The 21,126-nt window shown below is 38.9% G+C and overlaps 1 protein-coding gene across 2 annotated transcripts in view; it reads right to left on the bottom strand.

Moving 5' to 3' along the window:
- The window catches only part of NR3C1 (nuclear receptor subfamily 3 group C member 1), a 135,343-nt gene that overhangs the window by 25,980 nt on the left and 88,237 nt on the right, over window positions 1-21,126 (bottom strand). For both annotated transcript variants that reach the window (XM_027841735.1, XM_027841734.1), the window contains exons 3-4: window positions 17,012-17,175; window positions 9,392-9,508 (exon numbers count right to left, since the gene is read on the bottom strand). In XM_027841735.1, coding sequence (XP_027697536.1) covers window positions 9,392-9,508; window positions 17,012-17,175 — 281 coding nt within the window. The remainder of the gene's footprint in view (window positions 1-9,391; window positions 9,509-17,011; window positions 17,176-21,126) is intronic.

Genomic DNA, 21,126 nt, shown 5'->3' with positions numbered 1-21,126 from the left:
GTTTTTTTTAAATGCCTCTGTAGGAGACTAGCAATGAGAAATGCAGCAAGTTCCCATCCACAAAACTCCAAAAAGACCTAGAAAATGCAGCAGACCTAATCCTGAAGGGGAAATTCAGAAAAAAATGTCAGAGTGAGTCCTTTGTCCAGCCCAGGTCAGTACAGGGAGACAGACAGAGAGGTCTGCTGACACAGAAGACATGATCAGAACACTCTAACAGCAAGTAGATTACTTCAGTGTCCAAGGAGAGGCTGTATAATCAGGGGAAGAGGAGGTCCCAGACCTGCATCAGGGTACTGTGATGTGGCCAAGTGCCAAATTGTTATTTTGTTGCTCACTACCTAATTCTGGGTCATGGATCCAGACTATGGACTGAGAAGAAGACCTGCATAGGTGATGTTTCTGGGGAGGGAGCCTTGGACCCCAGGGGCAGAGCAGGATCTCAGTTTCAGCATCTAGCCCAGCCTGAAGAGAAATAACCATGGCTGGAATTCTGGACCAAAGAAGCTATGATTCTATCACTATGAACCAGCAGAACTTTGTATCTGGCCAATAAGGGCTAAGTTAATCAGCATTCTCTTGTTCGGAATGAAATCTAGGTCAAGATCTTGCAGTGTTCAGATCAGAGTGGGAAAAGGGTGGGGGGGGGGCAAGAATCAGACTTGCCCTGTATCAGATAACTTTGGGAGCACTTAAAGCTTGTAGTCCATCAGCCGGTTCCAGAGATCCTGGAAAAATACAACACTCAAAGCAGCAGAAGAAGTGCAGCTAGGTGGCAGAGCGGATAGAGCACCGGCCCTGAAGTCAGGAGTACCTGCGTTCAAATCTAGCCTCAGACCAAAACACTTGACACTTACTAGCTGTGTGACTCTGGGCAAGTCATTTAACCCCAATTGCCTGAAAAAAAAAAAGGCAGCAGGACCAACTTAGACCTTACTTAAGGCAGAGCCCAGTCCTAAGATCAAGTCTGAAGTCATAAAATAGGTAAATTAAAAAAGAAAACTTCATCATAATGAGCTATTAGGCTGGCAGGGACACTCAAAACACAAACCCAGAAGAGAATGACTTCATCTATAAGAAATGCCTCAGAGAAAAATATGGCTTGAGTACAAGTTCAACTAAAATTCCTAGAAGATATGAAGCAAGAGTTTAAAAAAGTGTTTTTATAAATGAAATGAAAGCACTTGAGAAAAAAAAATGGGCAAGAAATGAGAGCTACAAAAGAAAGAATTGGAAACAGAATTAACAACTTGACACGAGATACAAAACCTGGCCCAAGCAACAAACTTCCTGAAAATTATTTTATTTATTTTTGTGAGGTAATGGGGTTAAGTGACTTGCCCAGGGTCACACAGCTAGTGAGTGTTATGTGTCTGAGACTGGATTTGAACTCAGGTCTTCCTGACTCCAGGACCAGTGACCTATCCACTGCGCCACATAGCTGCCCCAAATTTCCTGAAAATTAGAATGGACCAGATAGAAGCCAGTGACTCCTTGAGACAACAAGGAATATTAAAACAAAGTCAAGGGGCAGCTAGGTGGCGCAGTGGATGGAGCACCAGCCCTAAGGTCAGGAGGACCTGAGTTCAAATCTGGCATCAGACCAAACGCTTGACACTTGCTAGCTGTGTGACCCTGGGCAAGTCACGTAAACCCAACTGCCTAAAAAAAAAAAGAAAGAAAAAGACTGATAAAAATAGGAGATGATGTAAGGTATCTCAAAGCACAAACAACTGACCTGGAAAAAGATTAAGGAGAAAAAAAATCAACTAAGAATTACTGGACTACCTGAATGTCATGACAACAACAACTACAAAAGATGCTAGACATTCTATTTCAAGAAATCTTAAAAAGAAAACTGCCCAGATCTTTTGGAACCAGAGGGAGAAGTGGAAATAGGAAGAATCCACCAGTGACCTTCTGAAAGAAACACTAAATAAAAACACCTAGGGACATCACTGACAAAATCTAGAGCTTCCATGTCAAAGAAAAAATACCACAAGCAGCTAGAAGACAAGAATTCAAGTACTAAGAAACCACAGTCAGTATCACACACGATTTAGCAGCTACCACTATAAAGGAGTGGAAAACCTGAATATGATTTCACAGAAGGCAAAGGGCTTATAGCCAAGAAAAACTTACCCAGCAAAATTGAGTATGATACTACAGGGGAAAAAGGCACCTTTAATGAAATAGAGGACTTTCAAGTATTCCTGATGAAAAGAGCACAGATAGGTAGAAACGTGGAAGTTCAAAGTCAGAAGAAACATAATAAGGTAAACGTGAATGAAGTGATAACTGACTAAGTAAGGACAAACTGCTTGCATTCTAATATAAGGATATGATACATGTATTTTCTCTGAGCCTTATCATCATAAGAGGTCATGGAGTCTAATTAGACTAGATCTGGGGGTGGTTCTGTTGTCTCCTGATGATCTTAAGAGAAGAATGAAAAGAGAGGGGAAGAGGAGTATGTTGGGTGGGAGGAAGGGCAACAGAGGTTAGGAAAAATTATCTCATATAATTAATATGCACAAGTAGATGTCTATACAAACAGGGAGAAGGAGGTGGAGGGGAGCAGCTGACACTTCAACTTCACTCTCATTTGAATTGGTTAAAGGAAGGAAGAACACACACACACACACACACAGAGCTGGGTACAGAGATACATTTCTTTCAGAGAAATAGGAGGGAAAGTGAAGAGGGGAGAGGGAATTAGAGAAAGAATACATTAAGAGAGGGATTAGTACTAAGAAAAACAAACTCTCAGGATATACAAAAATATTTATGACTCTTTTGAGGTTGCAAAGAATGGAATCTGAGAGGCTGCCCATAAATTGAGATATAGATTGACAGTTTAGGGTACAGAAATGTGATGGAATACTTCTGTTCTAAGAAATGATGAAGGTGATGGTATTAGAGAAACCTAAGAAGACTTACATGAATGGATGATGCAAAATGAAGTGAGCAGAACCAGGAAACATATTGTACAATGAGATCTACATAGTAAAGGCAGACAACCGTGAAAGAATTAGGAACTCTCATCATGAACTGATGACCAACTATGACCAATGACCAAATGAGATTTCTGAGGGCTAATGATGAACTATGCTACACATCTCCTGATAGAGAGGGGAAGAGCTCATAGTGAAAAATGAGAGAAATTTTTTAAAAAAGGCCAACACGGGAGTTTGTTTTGATTGTAATGGGGTTTTGTTTGCCTTTTATTTTCAAGTTGGGAGGGGGTTAGGTGGAAGGGTGAGAGGCTCCATTTTTGCTGATTGAAAAAAATAAAAATTTTTTAAAAATACCTACATAGTAGATCTTGTATCTCCCACCTCCTACCCATTTACTTATCCCCCCAATCTGCTAGCAGGCATCATTCTCAGAGGGGTGGCTGCTACAACTACTTTTCGGGTTCTAGGGATAATCTTTGTGGGTGTCTACCCTTCCTATTACAGCTTGTGAGCTTTACTTGTGTGCTTACCATTAACAAATCAACTAGCTGATTCAATGAACTTTTTAAAAAAAAGCATGTATTCAAAAGGCAAGGAAAGAATAATACATAGTGTTCCATCCATAAACTTGGAATATGCTCTTTGTCAGGATTCCCATGCTAAAACCACTCCTTTCTTTTTACTATTAGGAGACACCATGTTTTTCAGAGGTAAGGCCCAGCAAACAAGATGTGCTCTGATCTTGGCATAACAACAATCCTTTGTACTCACCCTCTGGATGAGCTCCGCTGCAGCAGAATCCCAGAATTACTTCCCACCAGCCCCAGGTGGTCCCTGAGCTTGGACAAGCACCTGCAGCAACCATTTTCTGGTCATGAAGTCCTGCTACGAATCAAACTCGCCTCATTGTTGCTGTTACCCCCTCACTGCCATAGCTACAGCTCCCTGTATTTCTTTGTCTGGACACTGCTACATGCATCAAGGCTTGGCCTCACTAAAGTAGGTCTCCTCAGTATCAGAGCAGACCCAGGTACACGTTTCTAGCTTCCTTCCTCCAAGAGAACAAAGAAAGCTTTTTGCTTATAACCACTGTTAGCTCTTTGGTTTTATTTTATTTTTCAGAGTTAGCAGTTGTTGTGATTACTTCTGTGAGCTCTCTGGTATTTTTTTCAGAGTTCACAGCGGGTGGTGTATAACCTCTGTGGCTCTTTGGTCATTTATTTTCAGGGTCTGACATCTTCCGCCAATGTATACGGTGTTTGAGGGAGAGAATGAGTAAAATCTGAAAATACTACGTTAATGGGTTAACATGTATAGGAACACATGTGGCCACAGCAACTCATAATTCTGGAAATGTGAACCTTAATGTCCCTCCTTCTCAGGGACTGAGTTTGTGCATGGGTGTGGCATCAGCGCCGAAGAGGTGGATCTGCTCTGCCAGGCTGCTCTGTGAGGGCTGTGTAGGATTTCTTTGCTGCAAGGTTGCTCATGGCTGAGCTGGGCTGCTTTGCAACAAGGTTGCGTTATGCTATTTTTCTCCTGTAAGCTGCCACTTGCTCTTTCAGAAAGGGTAAATGATTCAGGCTGGGATTTGCAGAAGTTTCTCCAGTTCTGCTTTCTTGGTTGGACCCTAAGGGATTCCTCCATCCCAGACTGCAGGTGGCGAGAATGACAGAAAGGAATATCTTCTCTTGTAAGTGTTATGTAGTAGTACAGAAACACAAAGCTTCTCTCTCACCATTGTCTGAGGTCCTTTATTAGACCTACTTTTTCTGGTTCAAGGTTGGGTCTGCTCATTGGAAGGCCTCATTTTAGATGACCAAATCTTCATCTATGCTAGCTAAGCCATAAGCAAGCAATGAACATTTGTTTAATAATCACAAAAACAGTTCTGGGGTTCAGACTTCCCTGGTTATAAACTCTAAAGTTTTCCATTGGTCATATACAAATGAGCTGCTAGAAAACAAGGCACTGAGGTAGACCTTGCTCTAGATGAGGACATTGTCTCTCTGAGCTGCTTTATTACTGTTTTTCATATACAAATCTCACATTTGTCTTTGTCTCTGCCCTCTTTCCATCAGCAAAATCCCCAAAGTCTGAAAAAGATATAGTTTTAAGTCTTTAAAGCATGGAGACAATTTTTTACACATAGAACCTCTTCATGTGCTCTCCTTACCTTAGGGCAGGGGTCCCTAACTTGAGGGACTAAAAAGGTTGGGAACCTCTACCTTAGATAGAGTCACATATTTAAGGTCACAAGACCCAGAATCTGAAGACGTGGCTTTGAAGTTTGGTTAGCATACTTATTAGCAACATGGTTTTGGACAAGTAACTTAACCTTTTAGAGTCTCTGTTCCCTCATCTATCAAGAGGGGATATTAACACACCATCTTTCTCTAAAAACTGAAACTGATATTTGCAAAAATATTCAAAACATATTAGCTACTCCTATAGATACTGGTGGGTATTTGGAAAAGTCATCATTTCTGCAAGGAAATGCCTTTGTAAATCTTTAACGTATTATATAAACATGAGCTGGAACTAAAATTTCCTTCAACTTTGGACAGTGTCTCCTTCTACAGAGGAATGTCCCATACAAATACTACTGATTTTAGGTTCTTTTGAAAATGATTTGTATATGTAGGATGTGAATTAATTCAGTAGTAGCCATCAGAATTTCCTAATGTGAAATCACAGCAGTGAATTAATCATTTTGGGCAGGGTTTGTCTGGAAGCTCGTTGAGAATAAAAGTGATTATCCAAGTTAAAGCAGAAAGGCCAGGATGAAACATTTCAGGGATGAGGAGAATGCCAGTGTGATAGGAACAAAGAGGTATAGAGATTAAACCAATCTATGACAAAATACTGAAGACCTTCCTTATGAAACCTCCTCATTCCCTATTTGGACATAGTACAGACATTGTGTTAAAAATTAACTCCCTCTACCACATAACTGTTGCCCCATGACACAATTGTTAACATAAAGACTGACTAGCAAAGATGAACTGACCACAGAAATAAATTCCTTGAGGAAAGTTTGGTGGAATTCCAGTTTGAAATGTCTGTTTTATTTTTATATGTGTAGTCTAGCACATTAAGCACATAGTAGGTGCTTAATGAAGGAGCTGGGTGGCCTAGTGGATGAAGTTAATGTACAGTCAGGTAGGCCTGAGTTCAAATCCTGTCTCAGAAACTTACCAGCTGTATGACCTAACCCTGGGCAAGTAAGTCATTTAATCTCTCTCGGCCTCAGTTCTTCATTTGTAAAATGGGGATGATAATAGCACATATCTTACTCACAGGGTTGTTGTAAGAATCAAATGAGCTAACATATGTATTGCAAATTTAAGTCATTATGCTATAATTATAGATAAACACTCGTTGAATTTATTTAAAGAACAAACACACGTTGGCAGGAGACCTAGTACAAGCACAGTAAGTTAGCAATATCTATCAATATTTGCAAAATCAAAAAGGTCTCCTGTGGATCAGGAAGTACCTTCCCCAGTTCAATTAGTTAATTGACCTGCCTAGTTTTCTGAACAGTTACATTAGGTGGACAGCTATCTTTCCACTTGAATAACTTCAAAACAAAATCAGTCACAATTTTCCAGTTTTGAGCATTTTTTGTTGTCAAGCCCTTTAATGTTAAGTCCCTTTAATGTTGGGGACTCTCAGGGTGGGAACTCCATTCAAGGATACAGATATGCAGCTACTTTAAATTTTATCTTCTTAAAGATTTGCCTACAGGAACTGTGAGGTTAAATGACTTGCCCATAATCACTGGGCTAGTCTGTGTCAGAGTGGGATCTGAATCCAGGTCTCTGGCTCCAAGGCCAGCACTCTTCACCCTGCTGCTTGTAGTTCATCAGGGTCAGAAGGAGGTGCTTAGGTGTGTCTCACTGATGAACAATTCTGTACTTTCTATTGGCTCTGACTATAGGGCTGGAGTAACTAGGAGACTGATTGAAAACTTGTTTGGCTCAAATAATATAAGGTGTGTCTATAAAGTAGGAAGACAGATTGGTCTGTGGAAGAGCTTTTGCTTACAAGTCACACCTCATCAACCTACTTCACATTTAACAAAAGTAAACCAAACTCCCAAAGAGAACACCAAATCAGTTGTATTGTCCTACTGGTATTATTTGTTATTTACTTTAAATACACAATTAGAATCTGCTAATGCTAAATATTTTTCCCCAGGAGAAAAATTCTTATTGTATACTACCTTGTCTGGGGGAGGGTGGGGAGGGAAGAATCAACTATATGCTTTCTATGTCAGTTGTACAATATGGAGTTATACCCTTCTGGGTATTACTGACATCGTTTTGAAAGCAGGGCTCCTTTTAATTAGATCACTACCTAAATGATATTAGTGGAGGACAGAGGCTATTTTCCAGGGTAATATTTTTTTCCCTCTTTGAAATGGTTTACCAAATAAGTTCAATAAAGAAATCATTCAGTTGGTAGGAAGTATCAACACAGTACGCTCAACAAATTCTGGGTATATGAGACTCTTCTGGGGATAATGAACCTTTAAATCTCTCTTTCCTCCCTTCTCTTTTTCTTTCCCTCCCTTCTCTCTCCCTCCCTCTTCTCTTTCTCCTCTCTCCTCTTTCTCTTTCTTTCTCTTCCCTTTCCTCCTTCTCTATCCCTTCCTACCCTTTTCTCTCCCTTCCTTCTCTCCCTCCCTTCTCTGTCTTTCCCTCCTCCTTCTCTCTCTTCCCTTTCTCTCCTTGTCTCCCACCCTCCCTCTTTTCCTTCTTTCTTTCACTCTTCTTGACCTATTTGGGCTAAGCCTATTCACTGAAAAATGTCAAAATAGATTGTACTTCTTAACTAAATAACTTTACAATCTCTTTAAATATAAGTACAGAATTATTCCTACTTAATCAATTAACAAGCTTATCAATTACCTACTATATTCCAGGCACTGTGTTAATTGTTGGGGATATAAGAACAAAAATTAAACAGTCCCTACCCTCAAGGAGCTTGCATTTTATCAGGGAGCCAATATGTGTAGATATAAATACATTAAAAAGTATATTAAAATACAGTTCAGTTTTTTTGGGGGGTGAGAAATAGAGTACTAGCCCTGAGGGATCAGGAAAGGCCTTATGTAGGAAATGGTATTTGAGCTGAACTTTGAAGGAAATAAGGGATACTAAGAGGCAGCAGGCAGGACAGAGTGTACTCCAGACATGAGGGGCATTTTTTTTTGTTTAAAAACTTTCCCCTTTGGGTCAAAACATGATACATCTTTCACGGTGGTCAGATACTATCACTTTACCAAAATTTAACAGAACAGTGGTAAGCAGTCATGATCTACAAAACTACAGACATTTTAGTCCCATCCCATCTAGTCTACAGCTCTAGTAATCCTCTGATGTTCCTCAGTGCCTTCCCACCATGCTTTGTACTTGGGGTGATTGGTCAGTGCTGGTCAAGTTGCTTCTCCCCTCATATATCTGTTCACTCTAGGGCAAGTGCTACTATAATGAAGCAAAACTCTTAATTTAATGTCTACAAATCATGTCTTTGAGGAGCCTCCAATCTCAATTAGAGCTGTATCTCAAACACTCCCAAAACGAAAAAATACTACTTTGTGTATAACACATTAAAATGTTTTGGAAAATAAAGCTGCATTATCTTTCAGTTTACAAGGTTTTTATTATAAGAAGATGAGAGCAACAAAACTCACAGAAATGGAAGAGATAGGGAACAGGGACCATCTAGAACAATACTTTCATTTTACTGATGAGGAAAATGAGACCCAGGGACCTTTCCAAGACTCTATAAGAAATATGACCAATGGGATTCAAACCCAGGTCCTCTGACTCCAAAGCTAATACTCTTTCCATTGTGCCAAGTTACCTCCACACCAGTACTCACTTCATCAACCACCCTGACTTGTGAGCCAACATACAAGGTAAAATGGCTATACGTTCCCCCAATAAGGGGACCATTTAGGAACTAGAATTCTTAAAAAGGCTATGACAAAGAAAATGACAACTGCATATTTGATAGAAGAGTGTTTCCATTCGAAAGCTTTACAGAGGCACAAAAGGAACAAAGAGAATGCCTTGTTTTCTTCCATAATACTCATATGGCATAATTTCCCTTCCCATCTTCCAGTCTGGCTACAGTGAATGCAAAGAGTGTGCCCTTTGCACAAGAAGAACATGTAGATAAAACTGTGGTAGTGTGTAGGTCTGTTAAATAGGCAGAATAGGACCTATGATGATAAAGAAGGAGAAAAATCTGTACTTTTGCCAGGCAATAGTATGGATATTATGGTCAAGAATGCCCTATAATGACTCAACTGTTTTGAAGACAGCAAGACACTGCACCTGATTACTCACATCTTACAAAGCAAATTGATGCATTTTTCTGTGATTCAGAGGCAAACAATCCACTCAAGTCTTTTAAATTACCTTCTAGGTTCATTCCAGCTTGGAGACATTTTCGGTAACGACATGCTGGGCAGTTTTTTCTTCGAATTTTATCAATGATACAATCATTTCTTCCAGCACAAAGATAATTGTGCTGCCCTATAGAAGGAAAGAAAGAAAAAAGAATGTTAAAATACTGCTCATTTTGTGGATAGTGTCTATCTTACTCTCTCTCTGTTTCGAGGGTTTTTTTTTTTTTGGAGGGGGAGTAGGGAGAGAGAATTCAGTATATTTAAATCTAGCACAATGTAGTACTTGAATTTTGCTGGGGTGATTTTGGAAGGTTTGATGTTAAACAACAATTAAAAAAAGGAAAAGAAGAGAAAAGAAAAAGAAAAAAGTGATCTCTTCTGACTTTAATTTACCTCATTAAAAGTCCAATATCCTTAAAAAAACTTCTAGAAACTAAAATTTCTCTACATTACTATAATAAGATCATAGAATTTGGAGATGATATTTATAGATTTAGAGCTAGAAGGGACCCTTTGAGGCCATTTAGTTTAACTCCTTCATTTTAGACATGAAGAAAATGGGGCCCAGGGAAGTTAAGCGAGTTGTTCAAGTTTCACTTGTAAATGATGTGGTCTTATGACTTGGTTTCACTACAATGTGAAACTCTCCAATTATAAGTTGAAATTTTAGTTCAATACTGTATAGACAAAACAGATACTTCTATTTCTATCTTTAAATATAGTACCAGAGGGGAAAAAGAATATTTAGATTTATGCTTTGAGGCTGATGGCAATGATGGGTGAATCAGAGACTTGATCTCATGAACCACTGTATGCACCTTATAAATGTGCTCACCACTGCAAACCCTTTGGGAAATTAACTGATCAATTTACCATCAAGTGTCAAAGTATCAACCCCCAGAATTTTTGTCTGGCACTCCCATACAAATACCTCTGATAGATGTGGAGCGATGAAGCAATCCGAGAATTGTCGAGAAAAGTGACTAGCTAAATTTCTCTCCTAGGTCTCCCAGCCCTGCATTTTGCTGTGAATATCTGGTAATGGAGTTTAAGGAGTACCCTTTTAAAATTTTCACTTTTTTCCCTTATTGCCCATACCAACCAAAGCTCTAGGGCCACATGCCCCAGGTTGAGCCACAGGAAGCAAACAAACAAAGGGGGCCAAGGAAGTCAAAGAGGAAAAAATGTCTTGTCGATTTTTCCCTGACCCAGCTGCAGCCAGCTGGAATCCTTTGGCAGGAGTTGGGGGAACTACTGGGGGTGGGAAGGAGGAAGGCTGTCTGATCTCATTGGGGGTTACACTCTGCCAAAAGTACCGTTATAGTAGGAGAGCCCATGCTATGGAAAGTATCCAGAAGAGGACTGCAGAGGGACCCTGGACTGTAAGGCAAGCAAGTTACTAGGCCCACATCCTTTTTTCATCCTGCACCATTACAGCCACCATTACAGCATTGTCCAGGTAGAGTTATGAACCAGTCTGGCCACTCAGGAAAGTGATTTGGTACTATACATCAAAAGTTACTAACTATACCTGATCTAACAATATGACTACTAGGGTTGTAACCCAAAGAAAGAGGAAAAGTATCCACAATTACAAAAATGTTTATAGCAGCTTTTTTTTTTCAGTAGAAAAGATACGAAAGCTAAAGGAGTGCCCACCAATTGGTGAACAGCTGAACAAGTTATGGTATATGAATGTAATGGAATACTCATGCTGTAAGGAATGCTGAAGCGTATGGTTTCAGAGAAACTTCGGAAGACTTGTATAAACTGATACAGACTGAAGTGAAAAGAACCAGGGGAACACAACTTAAACAATAACAGCAACATTGTAAAGTCAACCAATTTTGAAAAACTTAAGAATTCTGATCACCCAATAACCAACCATGATTCCTAAAGACTGATGATGAAGCATTCTACCATCTTCCTGAGGATGATAGACTCAAGGTGCAGAATGAGATATGTATTTTTTGGACATGGCCAATATTTGTTACAAGGGTTTTCTTTATTTCTATTTTTCCCCCCAGTGGAAGTCAGAGGAGAAAGAAAACAGATTTTTAATTAAAAGTTTTTAAATTAAAATTTAAAAATCTTCTCTGGGCTTCAGTTTCCTCATCTCTAAATCAAGGGTGTTGGAATCAATGGTTTCTAAGGTCCATTCCAGCTCTAAATTTATGATTCTATGCCTGAAGGTCTTCTTTAATTCTCAGGGCAGACTTCCATCTAATCTCTGTCTGTCTGTCTGTCTGGTGCTTTCTCTCTCTGTCTGTCTGTCTCTCTCTGTCTTTTTCTCAAAATAACTACCATAAAGGATGACTTCAACCACTAATCTGCCTTTTGGATATCTTACATTTGCTTCCTAGGCAGAGGAAATAGGATGAATGAAGGCAGGAGGCATGTAAAAGCATAAAGGTTCAGAGGTGTGTGGCTATTCATGGAGATACAGAACAGCAGGAAGGAAGGGGCACAAAGCCCAATTCATAGCTTTTTCTCCATGTCAGAAAACAGAGACCAAAGGTCTCCTATGCTTATGCTGTATAAACAGGGAACTGCTCAATGTATTGGTCACATTTATAAGATAAACAATGATCAGTGCTAATCACCACTTAGAAGTAGTTAAATTCCTCACTACAGAGCTAGAACCAGAATGGGGCAAGCTTGGGTTTTGCCCCAAGGTTCTACCTTGGAGAGTACTGGCAGAGATGGGATCATAGATTTAGAATGGGAAGGGATGTCAGAGGCCATCAAGATTGCATTCTTCACTTTACAGATGACACAACAGAGGCCTAGAGAGATTAAATGACTTGCCCAAGGTTACCCAGGTAGTATCTGAGGAGGAATCTGAACCTTCCTGACCCCAAGTCCAATGCTCTATCCACTGCTCCATGCTGTTTCAGCAGCAAGGAAAGAACAAAGCTAAGCCCGAAGAGTAAGTCAAAGTGGGAAACTACTAAACAACTGGGAGGCAAAAAGCCCATCCCTACTTGAGGGTTGAGGGTGTGGTTTGTGATATTTGTTTTGAGCACAAAAATTTCAAGTTTCAGCCCTGTGGGACTCTATGTGACTAAATTTACTAAATTAGTTTGGACTCCAATTTCCAGAAAACCCAATATTTCCCATGTACACCTTTAACATAGGGTGACCACCTAAAGTACCTGTAGCAGTTTGTATTTAGAGCCCAATGAGCATCCAAGCTAAATCTCAGGATTTTTCCAAGTAGACTCTCAAAAGTCTATGACTCAGTTTTCATTCCCATTTCCTTCAAGATGAGAGTTTCCATCAACCTTCCTTATTTGGTTACTTTGTATCTTTCTGGATGGTTCTTTCACTGAACAGCCTTGACATTAAAGGAAATGTTTTTATAGAAAAATGGCTTTTTGGAGGTTTGGGAACTACTCCTCCCACAAAAGAACCCCCAAAACCAATAACCAAAAACAGAAAATAAACCAACCCTGCTTATGATTAAAGATCATCTTACAGGACCTAGAAGGTTAATGCTAGACAGAAGGAGACTGAGAGATGTGTCTAAACCCTCACTTATAGAAAAGGAAATGAGTTCCCCTGAAATGAAATGATTTATTGGAAATATTCTTCATTTAATCATTTCTCATTAATCACCTAATCTAACTGTACAAATATATACATATGTATACACACAGAACCTAGCATTCCAATGTTTTAAAAAGCTATGAAAAAAGAGAAAAGAAGCTCTAACTAAACAGGCTCTTTCTAAGGTAGAGAACCTAACCAGCACTTACTTGGTCTTAACCTAGGCAAGTCACTGAGCCTTTGTTTCTTCATCTATAAAATGGGAATAATAGCAACCATATTATGTACTTCACCAAGTTGTAAAGAAGGCACTTTGGAAACCCTAAAGTACAATATGGCTTATAAAACCAGGATTTGTCAGAGACAAGGCTTGAACCCAGGTCTTTCTGGCTCCGGGACCAGCTTTCTATCCATTTCCTCTCTTAATATTAATAATAACATTAATATATAAGTAGTGGGAGACTAATTTCTGTGCCTTCTCAACATAAATCCTTTTTTATATATTCCCTCTTCTTAACTTTTTCAAAAGTGGAAAATAGACAGGGAGCCACTGATGAATGGTCTATAACCCAAAGTTTAGGTTGGACCTGCATGGACAATTTTGTAATTTACAATACTTAAAAAAGAAATCTAAGCAAAGGAAGAGAGATGACTCACATAGCTCTCAAGAATATGCAAACAGAACTGTGGCCAAACAATAATAATCCTTCTCAGACTGTGAATGAATGGACTACATTATTTTTTTTAAATGAGTATTACCAGAGCTTTAGATCACCCATTCAGTCCATACTGTTTACCAGTTACTTTACACAACCATTAAAATATGTAATTATTCCAAGAGTACTCAGAGGCAACAATGGAATTTTAAGAATTTTCCTCTCTTCATCACTAGATGTGAAACAACATGTCTTTCCTTTGTGAAGATATTCCTAGTGACCCGTTGCAAGGGGACCTCTTTCTTCTCCGACTGTTTTTACACTTGGGGAACGGGTTTGTAACTACCTACATTTTCTCCCATTATCCTCTCTGGTGAGGTATCCATGTGAGACTATAGGCCACCTCAAGTGGACAGCCTAGGATTATGAAATAGTGAAATTAGTTAACCTCTAGGGGATCAAATCAGTGATCTTGACCCTGAATCCAACAGCAATTGCTAATGAAAGGTACCACAATAATTTGATATCCTAACTTTTTCTGCCACTGATACCTTCTGCTATATGACTATGCTGCATGGATTCCCTGCGGTTATGTTATATAGGAATACTGTTTCCTCCACTCGGGAATAGTTTGTCTTCCCAGTGAGTAGGGTCCTTTTTTTGTTTGTTTGTTTGTTTGCTCCTTCCTAAAGAAGAAAATAGGAGAATTTTCTTTCCTTCACCCACTCCTCCCAACTACTCACATCATTCAAAAAGCATTTATGAAATATCTACTGTGTCTGCTAGGCACAGGCCTCGGTGTTCTGACCTCAAGCAGTTTATGTTCTACTGGGGGAAACTACATATGCATAAGTAATGCAAAATATGTACAAAATAAACATACGGTAATTTTTTTTTGGAGGGGGGAAGGAGGCACTAGCCAATGAGAGGTATCAAGAAAGGCCTCCTGGAGGTTGTGCTTTGGAGGAAGTTAGGGATCCTATGAGGTGGGGCATGAGAAGGAGCCTGTGGATAGGCACAGAGATGAGAGATGAAATGTGTATGAGGAATGGCAAGTAGGCTAATCTGGCTTGAGCAAAGGAGAATAATGGGCTTATAATAAGCCTGGGAATGTGAGCTGAAGCCACATCGTAAAGGTCTTTAAATGTCACACACATAACTTCACAGTCTGGCTCCAACCTCTATATCCAGCCTCTCTAGACATTACTTTCCCTCCCTCCCTCTCATATTCTATGATTTAAGCAAAACTGGCCTCTGCCTCCCATCTCCATGCCTTCATACTGGCTGTCCTCTATGCCTGAAACACAATCCCTCCTTACCTCTGTCTTATCATTAGGAAATCTCAAGCTGCAAGATTGGATCTGCCTGGTACTCACATGTCATCAGTACCCTCTGCACCTCTGACTGGACCCTATGACTGGAGGGCAGGGCCTTGGGCTCCAGGACCTCTATTAAAAGAAGGGGCTCAGCAAAGTCTTTCTTGCCATTTCTTACCAGCTACCCTGCTTTCAGACTTCTCTGGAACTCTCCAACACACCTCACCTGGTTGCCTTTCCCCTACCCTACTTTTTAGCTTCTTTTTGTGTGTCGTCATTCCCCATTAGATTGTAAGCTCCTTGAGGGCAGGAATTTTTTTTTATTTTGTTTGTACTTGTATCCTCAATGCTTAGCATAGTGCCTGGCACATAAGTAGGTGCTTGGTAAATGTATACTGACTGACTGTGGAATCCCTAAGTGGTGCAACGGATAGAGTGCTGGGCCAGGAGTCAAGACAAAGCCGACTTAGACACTTCCTAGCTGTGTGACTCTGGGCAAGCCACTTAACCATCTGCCTCAGTTTCCTCAACTATAAAATGGGGATAATAACAGAACCTACCTCCCAGGGTTGTTGTGAGGATCAAATGAAATAATAGTAAAATACTTTAGGGTAGTGCTCGGTGTAGAGTAGGTGTTTAATAAAAGCCTGTTCTCTTTTTCTTCCATCCTCCTTTAAGACACATCTGCATAAAACCTTTCCTCATCCCTGCAACTATTAGTGCCCTCCTTCCCAAACTACTTTATGTTAGCTATTTTGTATATTTGGATTTATTCCCTTTATATTTATGTTGCATATGTTTAAACTGTTTTCTCCTCCATTAGAATGTAAGCTTTTTTTGGAGAAGGAATTCTTTCCTTCTTTGTACTCATATCCCTAATACCTATCAAAGTACCTGACATGGGTTTTATAAAAAAATAATTTTTAAACTTTATTTGATTTTTAATTTATGGAATAAAAGAAGCATTTCCATAACATAATAATAATAAAAAAAGATTGTATGTGAAACTGCAAATCTACTATGTACAACTTGCAATTCCTTTTAAATATATAACAAACTTATATAAATTTCTTTTTTTCCCTTTTCTCCCCTCCTCTGCCCTAGAGATGGCCATCATTAGACACAAATAGGTATATATATGTAAAATTATTCTATACATACTTCTATTTATCAGTTCTTTCTCTGGATACAAATAGCATCTTTCTTCATATGTCCTTTATAGTCAATTTGGGTATTTATAACAGTCAAAATAATTTATTTGCTCAAAGTCATTCTAGAAACAATATTGCTGTTACTGTATACAATGTTCTCTTGGTTCTGCTCATTTCATTCTTCATTACTTTGTGCAAATCTTTCTACGCTTTTCTAAGATCACTGAGCTCGTCATTTCTTATAGCACAGTAGTATTCCATCACAATCATATACCACAAGTTGTTCAGCTATACCCTAATTGACAGGCATTCCCACAATTTCCAGTTCTTTGCCACCACAAAGACAGCTGCCATAAACATTTTAGAACATATAAGTTTTTTTTCCTTTTCCCCTAATCATCCAATCCCCTCCAAAATTTTTTGATTTCCCCACATATAGGGGTTTTTTTTTAATTGCTTTTTGTGAGGCAATTGGGGTTAAGTGACTTGTCCAGGGTCTCACACAGCTAATAAGTATCAAGTGTCTGAGGTCGGATTTGAACTCAGGTCCTCCTGACTCCAAGGCTGGAGCTCTATCCCCCGTACTACCTACCTGCCCCCACACGTAGGTTTTTAATAAATGCTTGATAACCAACTGATTCTTTCCCCTCTATCTTCTCTTTGACTTTCCCTTCCAAGGGGTGACTTCTGGGCCTTCCCATATTTACACAGAGCCACATATTAGTTACTAATTTTAAAAAAACCCAAACAACGCATTGATTGGAGTTAATTTATTTACTGGTTTCTACCAAATTGGGACAGAATAAATGCATCGCTCTCAGAAATCACTGGCCATGAAGCTAAAGGAGAACACCTGGTCGTCCAAGTATCATAGCCAGTGATAACCTATTATTTTCAAATGCTATTTATAAGAATAGGAAATAAACAAACCAAAAAAACTCTTCAAAACACATACTACCTTCCACTGCTCTTTTGAAGAACACTTTACAGCTTCCACACGTTAGGACACCATAATGACATCCTGAAGCCTCATCGGAGCAAACGAGGCAGAGTTTGGGGGGTGGTCCCACTGTTGTGGAGGAACTGGATGGAGAAGAGCTCACATCTGGTCTCATTCCAGGGCTAAATAAGTGAGAAGAGAGAGACATGGTTCTTGAATATTTAATAGTATAGCAATGTCAGGCATAGCATTTCCATTATCAGATCAAAAGATGACCACTGGGGACATTTGTTTTGTGGTATGAAGAGTAGTTGAAATTTTTATAAGAAAAGATGATGCACTATGGCTTACCAGCATTATTTTAACACCATGCATTGAAACATACTATCTTAAATCTCTTAGCCAAAAGCAGATGTCAATCTTTTCCTTTCATCCCTTACGACTGATATAATAACCAGATTTGAGGTCACTTCTTTCCTAGTTATGCTGAACTACATTGGAAGAAATATACAGAGCTCCTAGAAATCACTGGCTTTAAAGTTGAAAGAGATGACTAGGGCATATGAATATTATAGCTAGTAATAACATTATTTTCTTTTTAAAATACATTTTTATTGCCATTTTACATTTTTCTATCACCAACATTTCCCAATATAGCTTCGCTTTCCCAGAGAGTATCCCTTATAACAAAGAATGAAAAATATATATTTTTTTAAACATCAGTTCAGGAAAACTAACCAACACATCTAAAAAGGATGACATCACATGTAGTGTTTCATACCCACAGTTCTCTGCCCCTGTAAGAGAGATGCCTTCTTCCATCTTCTTTAGGGCTAAGCCTGGTCATTATACTTTCACAAGTCAGTTTCAACTGTTTAATTCTGATTGTTATAGTAGAGTGTATATTGCTTTTTTTGGTTCTGCTCTATTATGGATCAGTTCATATAAGTCTTCTTTGTTTCTTTGTATTTGCAATCATCATTTATTAGACTAAAGTAATATTCCATTACATTAATGTGCCACAGCTTGCTTAGCCATTCCCCAGTGACAAACATCTATCATTTATAATTTTCTTTTACATATATTTTAAATAAATAATCATTGGTAACTTTTATTATATACCTTCACATAAACCTACATACATGTATATATCAGTATGTATATGTATATATATGTGTGTGTGCTTCTATATATGTTGTTGTTGTTCAGTTGTGTCTGACTCTTCACGACCCTATTGTCCACAGGGTTTTTTGGCAAGAATACTGGAGTGGTTTTCCTTTTCCAGTGGATTAAGAACAAACAGAGGTTAAGTGACTTGCCCACGGTCACACAGCTAGTAAATGTCTGAGGCTGGATTTGAACTCAGGTCTTTCTGACTCCAGGCCTAGGGCTCTATCCACTGAACCACCTAGCTGCCTCCTCTGTGTGTGTGTGTATTTTGTACAGCAAATCCAGTATAGCACAGATCCATTTTTTCAACAGAGTTCACGAGTAAACCTTCTAAGATTTCTCTTAATTCTTAACACCAAAAGATCCGGGCAAAAACTTGAGTTAATGATGAGTTTATACACACAAACACACACACATAAATACATACACCTACATTTCCCAGTGTTATTTTTCCTTTTTCTTCATATATCTGTATCTACATGCATCTATACATGCATACATAAGTACATACATACCCATACATTTCTTACTATATTTCTCCCTTCTCTTTACTCCAGAAAGGAATCCCTTTTAACAAAGAATTTTTGAAAAAAGATGAAAAGTTTGGCAGAACTTATTAACATGCAGAAAAAGTTCAACATAAGATAGAGCCCCTTGCCTCTGCCAAGAAGCCAAAAAAAGTATTTTCCAATATCTTTTTTTTTTTAGGTCCAAGTGTGGTCATTATAATTTTCACTGCATTTAGTTTTGATTATTTCAGAATCTATCATTTTCAAGCTGCTGTTTATAACAATTAGAAAATGCCCTTCCATAATGGGCAATTGGTGATTTGCACACTTCCAAAAATGTGGACATCAATACCAGGCTGATTTAAAATAGTACACACTGAACTATATGTATGAATACAAAGCTACTTACCATAGATCCATTCCCCCCCCCGCCCAATAGGATACATTAAAAAAAACCCAAAAAACTTCTCAGATTTCTCTTAACTCTTACCCACCAAAAGGTCTGGGCAAAAACTTGGGCTAAATGACCAGTTTACAGGCATAGACACTTAATCTCTTCACTGTCCCATTTTCCTTTATTCCTATGTGTGTGTAGATATTTATGCACAGATATATATGTACATATTTATACATATTTCTTTTCTGAACATCAAACTGTCAATCAGTAAACATTTATTTAGCACCTCCTATGTCCCAGTCACTGCGCTAAGAGCTGAAGATACAAAGAAAGGCAAAAGACAGTTCTTGTTCTCAAGGGGCTTCCAGTCTAATGAAGGAGGCAACATGCAAACAACTAATAGCTAATAATAATGATATCTAATATTTATATGGCTCTTGCAATGTGCCAGGCACTATACTAAGCACTTTACGGGTATTATCTCATTTGATCCTCATAACAACCCTAGGTACTATTTTTATTCCCTTTTCACAGATGAGGAAACTGAGGCAGACAGAGGTTAAGTAACTCACCCAGGGTCACCCAGCTAGTAAGTGTCTGAAGCTGGATTTGAATTCAGATCTTCCTGACTCCAGGCCTAGTGCTCTATCCATGGTACCATCTAGCTACCTCAATGTACAAACAAAATATAGAAAGGATAAATTGGAGATATTTAACAGAGAAAAGAGCACTAGCATGAAGGAAGATCAGGAGAGGTTTGTTAAAGAAATTGGGATTTCAGCTGGGATTTGAAAGTATTCAGGGGAGCCAGGAGGTAGAAATGAGGGGGGAAAGAATTCCAGACGTGGGAAATAGCCAGTGAATTAAATCTCAACTACAGGCACACTAACACAAACATTTGCCACATGAAAGGAGTCTACTTCAAGTGGTACTTTTGGTTCTGTAGGTATTTAGTTCTTGGTCTGAGCGGGTGATTTACATGATATAGGGAATTCCTGGGGTAGAAATTCATATGTTACTCAGACTCTTAGTGCGTTGGCTCAGGAAATTAAATGATTAAGTGACCTTCCCATGGCCACGCAGCTAGTACGTGTCAGAGGAATGGCTTTGAATTCCTTTCTTTCTGACTATGAAGGCTGACGCCTACATATGTGTACTATACCATGCTGTCCTGGGGACAGCTGGGTGGTACAGTGGGTAGAGTGCTGGGCCTGGAGTCAGAAGACTGGAGTTCAAATCTGGCTTCAGGCCCAAAATGTGTGAGCCTGGACAAGTCACTTAACCCTGTTTGCCTCAGTTTCCTCATCTGTAAAATGAGCTGGAGAAGGAAATGGCTAACCACCCTAATATCTTTGCCAAGAAAACCCTAAATGGTGTCACAGAGTCAGACATAATTGAAAAAATGACTAAACAGCATAACCATGCTGCCTTGACTCAGTGCTTGACAAGGCAAAGAAATGAACTAAATTTGCATAATCCTGTGGAGCTTCTAGTAACAGCACTGGGTTAGTACCCAGCATATCCTAGGCCTCCTATCATGGAAAACTACTTTCTCTCTTGGAAGAAATTTCCTCCTCTGTTAAAAAACAAAAGAGAGAGAGAGAGAGAGAGAGAGGGAGGTTTACATTAGATCATCTTCAAGGTCCTTTCTAACAGTGTAATAGTCTATAATCCGATGATTCAGTTTAATGAATCATAATGAGATATTTTTCCTTCAGGCCAAGAAGAAAAGTGAAAAAGGTATTAATATAAATAACACAATAATCCAACTTATAGCTCATTTAATGTTCTAAAACCACTGTCAGAACAAAGGGACTTTACAAAAAACAGGTTCCATTTTTGCACCCATCTTTTGCCAAATCCTTCTATATAATGAAATGGAAAATTGGGAAGAATATGGCTGTGGTTTAAGGAATATACACGCTGACTATTTCCTAGGTTTGTCTGATTACTTAGAAGAAACAATGTTTAATCAGCCCAAGAAAGCCTCTCCCCAATAACTCCTTTTCTTTCCATATAAACATCACTATACTCAAAAGCAAAGCAGACAGGGAGTG

Source organism: Vombatus ursinus, unplaced genomic scaffold (assembly GCF_900497805.2).
Source record: "Vombatus ursinus unplaced genomic scaffold, bare-nosed wombat genome assembly UNPS02014863.1, whole genome shotgun sequence".
NCBI classification, from domain to species: domain Eukaryota; kingdom Metazoa; phylum Chordata; class Mammalia; order Diprotodontia; family Vombatidae; genus Vombatus; species Vombatus ursinus.
Note: the sequence above shows the minus strand (reverse complement) of the source record. Positions and strands in the feature narration are given on the sequence as shown.